Consider the following 10,067-nt stretch of genomic DNA (forward strand, 5'->3'; position numbering starts at 1 on the left):
ATCCCTGCCCAGAGTGCTGGCCCGGCCTCAGGGCCACCCTGGGGACCCGGTGGGGCCACCCCGGCCCCCCTCGAGACAAGAGCCGGGGCACAGCGCGTTGGTATACATCATACATTTATTAGTGAATATCCCTCTCAAAATCAGCCACAACATTAAAAAAAATAATGATTGCACTACTTGGTCAAGCAGAACTAGCAACTTTCATTTTAAAAAAAGTACAAATCTGTTAAAAATTTCAATCAGTATAATACACATATATATAATACAACATACTAGTTATGTTAAATGCTACAAAACCAATATGATTCCAATGGAATGGAAAAAAAACAAACACTTTTAGAGCTTTAAGAACCTTTTTTTTTCTATATATTAGCCTTTTTTCAAATACATACATGGGAAAAATGAGGTAACTGTAAAATGTGCAAGTAACAGAGCAAAAAAAATTATATATATATATTTATATATATATATATATATATATAAAAACTTTCTAACACAGAACACACGTCCTAGCACCTTCCGGGGAGCCGCGGGGGCCGCGGGGGTCCCACCGGAGGGCCCGGGGACTGGTATAATAGAACAGTAAACAGTCCACTATCCCACCACAGGAAATCATTGGTAAACAGTGGTATCTACAGCGCAGTCAGCAATCACAAACACCCTAAATAATTGTTTTTTAGTAATTTTTTTTTTTTTTTGTAATTTTTTCTTTTTGTTAATTTTTTTTTTTTTAAATGATACTTTTTAGCTGCTCATTGGAATAAATTCTGCAGCACACGAGCTGTGAGCTTTCGAGTCGCCGTCAAAGGACCGTAAGGCTTTCCTGGCTCCCTGGGCACCGCGAGGGCGGGAGGGGAGGAGGGGGGGTTGGGTGGGGTGGCGGGGGCGTCTCCGGGGGCGCGAGGCCGCCGCGCGGCACGGGGACTCCTTTGGTTATCTGTCACTGAGCGAGGGATGGGGAAGGGGGCCGGGGTCCTGCCCGAGGGGCACCGAGCCCAGCGGTGCCAGCGCCATGGCGGAGCTGGTGGTGCCGGGCCGGGAGCCCTCGGCCTCGACGCTTGGCAGGGAAAAGGCGGCAAAGGGTGAGCCGGCCAATAGCGCCGCGCCGCTCGCTGCTCCCCTGCGCCTGATTGGCTGGGTGGAGAGCGGGGGGCCGGGAGAGGCGGTGCATGGCCAATCGGGAGCGGGGTTACCTCAGCACCCCGGTGATTGGCACCGGCCCCCGCTGACCTATGGCGTGGCAGCACGGGCAGCATCACCCCGCCCACCCACCTGCCGGGCGCGGCCCCTTGCCTCACACCCGGCCCCAACATGGCGGCCAGGGCCACTGCAGGGGGCCAGCCCCGCCGCCTGCCCCCCGCCCCGCGGGGAGCCGCCTTCCCCCTCCACGCACCCTCCCACCCCACCCCCCAGGCCCCTTGCACACGCCGCCGCCGCGGGCGCCCCTCACCCCGGCCGCCGCCTCCCGCTCGGAGGGGCGCAGAGCCCGCGGGGACGGCCCTGAAAAGTCTCACGGTCCTGCTGTGGCGTTGCGGACATGTGCAGTACAGTGCATGGCAGTATCAGCTGAGCACAAAAACCCCCATCTCCCCACCCCCCCTCACCCCACAGCCGGCTAGACGTAGCCAAGACCACGTTCCAAGCTGGTCAGACATGCATGCATATTTTGTGAACATTTACATAGGGCTGGCGTCCGCTCGGAGGCTCCCAGGCGTCAGCAACACGTGCCGCGAGGGGAGGGTGGTCCCTCTCACCACCACCACCGCCGCCGCTGCCTCCCGTCACCCTCCTGGCTAATTAATCATGCAAAACAACGGCCACGCGGGATTGCTGGAGCCGGGCGGCGGCGTGGCGGCAGCTTCGCTCCTGGTCCAGGCGCGGGCATGGGGGGGGGGGATATGGCGGCGAGGGGCTGCTCACAGCTCCCCCCGCCCCGCGCCAGGGCCAGGGTAGCACTGAAAATACACCATGAGGTGATGGATAAACCCCCCCTCCCCTGCTCTGGGGGACAGGGGGGCACCCGCCGCAGCACGGCTGGCCACCCCTGCTGCCCATCGGCCGGGGGCACCGCGCCGTGCCGTCCAGCCAGCAGGACGGGGGCGCGGGGCTATGTCGATTCATGGCGGCGGGCCAGAAAAACAGCGGGAGCCGGGCGGCACACCGCATGCCCATGGCCGCCGGGACAGGGCTGGGCCCCCACCCCAGGCCTGGGCTGCCCCGCGGGACATCACATGGCCCGGCCCCGGGAGCTGCGCCGGGCGGGCACGGGGGAACGAACGGGGAGAGGGGCCGGGGCCGCACCGTCCTCCCACCAGGGAAAGACCCCAAGCAGCCATAACCCTCTGGGGCTTCCCAGGGCAGCCAAGGCGGGAGAGGGGCCGCGCCGGGCTGTGTGCGGGAGCGGGGACGGCAGCGTTCCTGCCCCCGCCACGCCGCGGGGTTGCTGGTGTCCCACCTTGGCCGCGCGCCACCGGCCACCTCCTCCGGCTGCCCCCCGGGCCGGCTCGGGGTGCTGCCGGCATCAAACCCACGGCGCTCCCTCCTCTCTCCTCCCCGCGTCCTCCGCGAGCAACGCCGAGGGGAGGTGCCGCCTGCGCACCAGTGGGTCAAACGGCCACGGAACCAAAAACGCGACGGAAAAGGAAAGGAAACAAGGGGAGGGAAAAAACAACAAACCACTCTACCATGAAAAAAAAAAAAAAAAAAGTGACAAAGGGAAAAAACACTAATTCCCTAGTGGAGTATAAAGACCTGGAAAGTGATGGAGCAACAACAGCGTCTTTGGAGCGTGGAGGGCACGGCCACACGCCTCCCGCCTCCAGCACAACACGATTCGGGGCCCGGGGAGCGCAGCGGGCAGGCGTCCGGCCGAGTCCGTGCCCCAGCGGGGAGGAGGAGGGCTGGCCGGGAGCCCGGACTGCTCAATGCTCACCACATCCGAGGAGAGGCTTTGGGGAGGGGGGGTAAGCACAGGGTCAGGCCCTAGCAGCGGGCAGCGGCCCCCGCCCCTGGCCCGGCGTCCTCGTCCTCTAGCGAATTGTGCGGCACAGCGCCCGCCAGCCTCAGTCCGCCTCCCGCTGCACCTCCGACGCGTCCGCCCGGCAGATGGGGCACGTGCGGTTCGCCTGCGGGCAAGGAGAGACGGGGGCAAGTGAGTGGGCATCCCATGGCATCAGCTGCACCCAGGGTCCCCCCCGCAGAGCCCAGCGCCAAGGGGTGGAAGCACCCCACAGTGCGCCACATCCTGGGATTCCCTGACCCGTCCCAGCACGGTGCTTGGCCCCTGCTCCCAGCGCATCCCGTGTTGCATGGCACCGAGGCCACCCGAAAGGCAGTGACACCCCAAGAAGCCGCCCCGCTCCCCACCCCCCGCTCCCCACCCCCCGTTCCCCGACAGGCACGGGCAGTACCTTTAACCATTTGTCGACACACTTGGCGTGGAACTCGTGGTTGCAGGGCAGGACGCGGAGAAGCTGCCGGGCCTCGAAGTCGCTGAAGCACACGACGCACCTGGGGGAAGCAGCTGTCAGTATGGCCCCGCTGCGCAGCCATGGCCCCCCCATCCCCCCCGACGGTGCCCCGGGCTCACTCACAGGGTCTGCTCAGACTGGTGGCTCTCGGGGTTGAAGCGGTAGGACGGGAGGTGCTCGATGTCTGCTTTGGTGAGTCCCCGCGGCTTGGCCTCCCCCAGCCGCTCGGCCAGGTTCAGCAGTGCCTGGAGGGAGACGCAGAGGCCGGCTCAGCTCAGCTCACGCCCCGGCACAGCACCCCTCCAGGCTCTCCCCACCCCGGCAGAGCGATCCCCAAGCCCCTCCCCAGCTCCCCCATTCCGTCACCCTAAAGCAGAGCTGACGCACCTCGTAATTCTCCATCTCCACATCGTCCACGTCCAGGTCTAGGCTGATCGTGGGCCCCACGGCCGTCGGCGACACGGGAAGCATAGAGCTGGGTTGGGGGGGAAGGACAGGGGGGTTGGCCACAAACCCCAACCTCCACCCTGGCATCCCCAGGGGGGCAGAGCCACCTGTGCCAACGCCACGATGCTGTGCCCCCTATCTGTGGTGCCACCCCTGCCCCACACGTCCCCCTCTATCCCCCCCCCGCCCCGGTACTCACAGGAAATAGGGCAGGAAGCTCGGGTAGTACGGGGGGGGCGGCGGAGGGGGCGGTGGGGGGGGCAGCGCCTGCTGCAGCCGGTACCGCTGGGTGTTCAGCCGCCGGGGCATCATGTGGGGGTATGGCTGCGGAGAGAGACGGGGTGCTCAGAGCTGTGCCAGCCCCACGGCGTCCCCCCCACCCCCCACCCCCCACGATGGGGACTCACCACGCCGAATGGCAGTTCTTGGTGCAGCGGGTCATGGGGGAGGTAATGCAGCGGCACGGAGGGGGACAGGGTGGGAGCGTGGTGGGATGGGGGGTACGTGAAGCCCGCGATGGGGTGCTGCTCCCCTCGCAGGTCCACGTCATTGTCTATCCTCTGCAGAGGCTGTGGGGGGAAACAGTTAGGCTGGAAGGGGCGTCCCAAATTACACCCCCCTGACACTGGCAGGACAGAGGCACCCTGGGCATCCCACCCATCACCCCCAGGTCAGACCCACAGGACAGGGTGCAGAAGGACAAGACCCCAAGGTGGTCTTCGTTGGGCCATGGGGCGTGTTGTGTCCACAGCCCGTACCCCCACCCCAACTCACCATGCGCGGGTGCTGGGCTTGGAGAGGTACGAACTGCCCCAGGGGGGCCATGTGGGGCGGCTGGTGGGGGGGCACTGGTGGCGGAGGGGGGTGCAGGATGTAATGGTCGCTGGAGATGATGGGGGGGAACGTCTGGTAGGAGACGGGGAGCTGTTGCATGGCGCATGCCTGGATCAGCTGTGGGGGAAGAGAGAGAAAAACAGGGATCAGACACCCAGTGTGGGCATGGGTGCAGCCCTGCCCCCTCCCAGGGCCTCCAACAGACCCCGTGCCCCCAGAAACTTGCACTCCAGTGGGCCTGGGCACCCACGGCCCAGGCTGTCCCCAGGCATCCCCTGTGGGTGTCCCCCGCCGTGACTCACCGGGGGCGGGAGGCAGCAGAGCGGGTAGTGCTGTCCACTGAACATCACTGAGCATGCTGGGAGCTGCTGGGTGCTGCACCCAGGGATGTGCTGGCCGGCGTGGATGGGGAAGCCTTGCGTTGTGACGGTGGTAACCGTGTAAGAGAGAGGGACGGGTCCCTGGTGCACCTGAGGACGAGGCGCCGAGGGCACAGTCAGGGTACAGCCCCGGCCGAGCTGTCCCCGTCCCGGCAGGGTGGCAGCAGGGCGCTGAGCATCCAGCACTGAGACGCAGCCGCCTGGCACCTCCATCTCACTGGTGTGGCCAGAGGAGGGGGACTGAGTGCAGGATGGGTTCGGGGGAGGGTTTGGACCCCTCTTTGCTCCCCTCAGTCAGCTGGCATGGCCTCCAACCCAGCACCGCCACCACGGACACTGGTGACAGTTGTGACATGAACAACCCTATGAGGGGACTGTCCCCAGCCCCTGGGGGCAGGGACCACCCTGGGCACACCCAGGCTGGCAGGGGGACCCCAGGGTTTACGTGCTTGGAGGACAAGAGCCCTGGCAGCCTCAGGGCTGGGTGCTTCCAGCAGCAAGAGACTGGCCAGAGGGGACGCAGGGGCATGTCTCGGGACCGCTGCCCAAGACACCAGCCCGGGCCCACCCTCAGGTAGCCCACCCCCACCCACACCTTAGCCCCCCCCACCTGAGGCTGGGGGCTGCAGCACCTACCTGGTCATGCAGATCCACCATGAATGGGTTCTGGTGGGGCGGGTGAGCGGCCGGGTGAAGCATTCGTGGCGGCGTGCTGGGGAGAGCGTAGGCGCGGGGCTCATCTACAGGGATGTGCGGCTGCTGGGGGAAGGCAGGGTGCAGCTGGGGCTCATCCTGGCCCAGCAGGGTTGCCAGAGGTCGGTCGCGTCGTCCCCACTGACGCCTGGCAGGGGGGCTGCGGGGCCACCGCAGGAGAGAAACAGAGCAGGAGTGACCCCTGGGCCAGGGGCACCACAGCCCCGGGCAAGGTGGCTGCAGGCAGGTCAGTGCCAGCCCGGCTCCCAGGACGAGATGCTCAGGGCATCATGCCAGGCCAGGCTCCTCCTCTGGCTGGGGAGCTCCAGAACTGGTTCCTCCTCTCACCCTGCATGTGTCCCCCCGCCATGTCCCCAGCCCTGCTCCCGGGGCACCCATCGGCTGGGCCAGGTAGACACGGTTCCCTGCTGCGATCTCCCCGCAAGGCCCCCAGGAGAGTGGCTTGCCCCAGCAGGACCATGGAATCAGCCCCGTGTCCCCACGCACCATGGGTGACAGGGCCCCGCACTGCCCTGCGCCCCGTACCTTCGCCGGAGGTGGTCAGGGCTGCTGCAGGGTCCCCCCGAGAAACGGCGCTGGTTAAAAGGGGCAGAGGGTGGCCGCCTATTCACTGCCAGTTCCCATGGTCGCATTGGTGACGTCGGGAGGCGGATGGGCACACGGGACCTCAGGCTCCAGGCAGGGCGAGACACCAGCACCTTGGATCCTGCGAGAAGGACAGCGGGTCACGGCACCCCAACCCTGGGGGCTGGGTGAGCCCCGAACCCTCCCCGCGCCCCAGGCCTGGGCAGCACCGCCCCAGCCCCTGCCCCCGCCGCCTGCTTTGGGAGAGGGATGGGGGGAGAGGCATGGAGCGAGGCCAGGGCAGCCGCTGCACCTGCAAACATGCTGGGAGGGGTTGCAGCCCACCTGACTCCTGCCCGGGCCCCCTCTGCATTGGGATCCAGGTCACCTTTCCCATGCCCAGCCCTGTCACCCGCACAAGTGACTCTGGGCCACTCCAGCACCACTGTCCCCGCACGGCTCAGCCTGCTGCTCCCTCCCCACAGTGACGGTAACGGCAATGACCCCTTGCTTCTCCAGGACCTAGACCTATGCCCACCCCACCTCCTGGGGCTGGATGCAGCCCTGGGTGGGGGGGCGGTGAGGCAGGAAGAGCCCGTCCCCCTCCCAGTTACCCTGTTACTGTCCCTCCATTGCATGGCCAGAGCCACCCCCCCATGCAAGACACGGACACCGAATGAGAGAGAAGCACTTGTTTTTGGCACAGAGAAAAGCAAGCGGCGAAGGGCCCTGTGGCTGCGGCAGTGTCCCAGGCTGCTGGCCGGGGAGCCTGAGCCCTGGCGTGGGGGGGGTTCCAGCGTGTCCGTGGCCAAGACAGGCTCCGCTGCTGCTCTAGGGGCGGCTCTCTCTCGCTGGGCTCCTGCACGTCCTACTCTGGACTGACGCTGCCGCCCCAGTGACAGGCGCGGGTGGCTGGCAGGGGACAGCAGGGCTCACGGCCCCGCTCCGGCTCAGCCTGTGCAGTCAACTCTCCGCAGCATACGGGGCACGACCGCACGTCCCCATGAAGGGGCGGACAGGCATGGGCAGCTCTGCTCCCCGCTCCGCCCCACAGGCAGGGGGTCAGTGGGAACACATCCCCAGGCCTGCCCCACCTCTCCTCCCGCGCCCAGCCTGGCCGGTGTCCCCATGTCAGAGCCCCACATTTCGCCCCCCCAGCCCCAGTGAAGCTTGGGCACTGCACAGAGGAGACATCTGCACGTGGGGCTGCGCTTTCGCAGGCTCTGGCTCCCCTGGCCCCAAAAGGGCTTTCCCCTGCCTCCATGTGTGTTCAACCCCCCCCGCCTCCCCCTAAGAGGCCTCCCCCGGGCACCCTCCAGCCCCTCTGCCAGCCTCCCTCACCCTCCATAGCCACGGCCAGCAAGCGGGAGCAGCCATGGCCTCGGCACTGCACCCCACGTGCCCCTAAATCCATCTCACTTGCAGGCTGATGGTGCGTGTGTCCCCCTCAAAGCAGCTCCTTCAGCCCTACCTCCTCCTCCTGCTCCTCGATGCCCGTGGCAGAGGCACGCCGGGGCCAGGAAGGGCACCCCGAGCCAGGGAGCACTGCCCAGCCCCAGGAGGAGCCCCCCAGGGGTCTCACCGCAGCAGGGAGAAGGTGCAATGTCACGCCTGGGTGACAGACATCACCAACCGTGGCGGGAAGTCACCGGGGCGAGCCCTGTGCCACACACAGGTCTCCTCTTAACCTCACCCCCATCTACCATACCATTTCAGAAGCTGAAAGCAAATTTCTCTCTGTTTTGGGGGCAAAAGGAAAGAAGAAAAACCCCAAAGCCACAGGCTGAGCCTACCAGGAGCCCGTCTGTGGCTGCCGCCGGGGAAGGGGCCGTGCCCAAGGACAGGGGTTTGTCCCCGGGGCGTTCTATCCTGCTCCCGAGCCTCTGCCCGGGTGTCCCCGCCAGCGGGCTGGGGCGCAGTGGTGGCCCGGGGGTGTCACTGCCTCCCACTCACTCTCGGTGCACACGTGCTGCAAGGGCCCTGCGTGACCCGGCGGGCACCTTCCAGACCAGACACCCCAGCAATGGGCTCGGGGACGGGGACACTAAAGCCACGCAGGGGCTCTCCTGTTGGCGGGACCCCCGGAGCCGGGGCGGGGGGGCGCTGCCCGGGCTCCCGACACCCCGAGGACACGTCTCCCAGCGCGGGATGGTGGTGACCGAGGGGCACGGGGCTGGCATGGTCCCCCCGTCCTGCCACAACCAGCACCCCCCCGAGGCACTCATCCTCCTGTCCCACCCCGGGCAGGGTCACCGTGACCCCGCGGGGGCCACCGGAGCGCAGGGGACCCCGCGCCCCTCGGTGGGGCGAGGCAGCTGCCGGGCCCCGCCGAGAACAAAGTTAGCAGCGCGCCAGCGCTCACGCCCGGTGCCATCTGCTCGGGCAGAGCCGGGCTCCGGGGCCGCCGGGGGAGCCGCCCGCCCCGCCGCCGCCTCCGCGGGGGTCCTGCCACCCCGCTGCCACCCCTCGCCGGCTCCGCTCCGGCACCCCGGGCTCCCCCGCCGCCCCCACGGGAGCGCCGCCAACTCCCCCGGGAGCGGGGTCACCGCTGGCCCCGCGGCCCCGTCGGAGGGCCGACCCTGACCCCAAACCCGAGCCCAGCCCCGGGGCTCTCCGGGACGGCGGAGCACCCCGCCGGGGCACCCCCAACCCCGCAGCCCCCCATCCCCCGCGGGTGCACCGCCCGCCCGGCAGCCCGCGCCCCCCGCCGGTGCCGGGCGCGGAGCTGTGGCTTTAAGAGCGGCCGCTCCGGGGCCATGTGCTCGGCGCCAAACAAAAGCAATAACAAAGGCGGCCGCCGGGCCCCGCCGCCGCCGCCCGGGGCAGGTGCCGGCGGGGCTCCGGGGGGCGGCCCCCACCCCGCTCCCGCCCCCGCCCCCACCCCCCCGCACTTACCTGCACCGATGGCCTAGGCCGCCGCTCCGGTGCCGCTGCGGCGCCCCCGCCCCCTCCCGCCGCTCTTTGTTCGCCGACGCCGGGCCCGGGCCTGCCCCCCCGCCCGCCCGCCGCCGGCCCTCCCTCCCGCCCGCCTCCCGCCTCCCGCCCCCCGCCGGGACGGCCCCCTCCCCGCCGCCGCTGTTTCCGGTGCCTCTTTGTTTTCCGCCGCGGCGGGCCGGGGGGAAGGGGGGGGGCGCGCGGGGGGGGTGCCTGCCCCTTTAAGAACCGGCGGCGGCAGCGGGACGCGCCGGACCGAGTCACAACACTCGGGAGGCCCCGGGGGCGCGCGCGACCGGGGGGGGGGGGGGGGGCGGGAGTGAGGGGGGGACGGCGCGGCGCGCGCGCGCCCCACGTGACCAGGCGTGTCACGCTCCGCAGCCATCTTGGAGGCGCGGGGCCGGGCCGCCACGCGGGGCAGCGCCGGCCCCCCTCGCCCTCGCCACCCCCCCCCCGCCCCGGGGGGCGGTGTCCTAGCAACGGTCTCCATGGAGGGGGGGCCCTAGCAACGGGGCCCGCGGGCACCGGACGCCCCGCCGCCCTCAAGGGGCCCGGTACCGGACGGGCCGAGCTGGCACTTTACCTGCGGCTCTGCCCGCCGGTCCCGGCCCGACAGGCCCAAGCCGGCCGGGCCGGCAGCTCCGTGAGGGCGGTGGACCGTGGGGGACGGCGGCACCGCGTGTCCCGGCATTGCCGGCCGTGCCGCCGCGCTCCCGCTGCCCGG

At 68.1% G+C, this 10,067-nt stretch overlaps 1 protein-coding gene across 1 annotated transcript; it reads right to left on the bottom strand.

The window, feature by feature from the left end:
• Positions 1–86: 86 nt before the first annotated feature.
• On the bottom strand, positions 87–9,728 carry RNF44 (ring finger protein 44). Its single transcript, XM_063349199.1, is given in 13 exon segments — positions 87–3,125; positions 3,411–3,510; positions 3,594–3,715; positions 3,858–3,945; positions 4,117–4,241; positions 4,325–4,486; positions 4,692–4,868; positions 5,054–5,221; positions 5,768–5,984; positions 6,371–6,551; positions 9,305–9,434; positions 9,437–9,616; positions 9,618–9,728. Coding segments are annotated over 13 exon segments (1,824 nt in total). The 3' UTR covers positions 87–3,062.
• Between the last annotated feature and the right edge of the window lie 339 nt (positions 9,729–10,067).

This window comes from Chroicocephalus ridibundus, chromosome 11 (assembly GCF_963924245.1).
Source record: "Chroicocephalus ridibundus chromosome 11, bChrRid1.1, whole genome shotgun sequence".
In the NCBI taxonomy this organism is placed as follows: domain Eukaryota; kingdom Metazoa; phylum Chordata; class Aves; order Charadriiformes; family Laridae; genus Chroicocephalus; species Chroicocephalus ridibundus.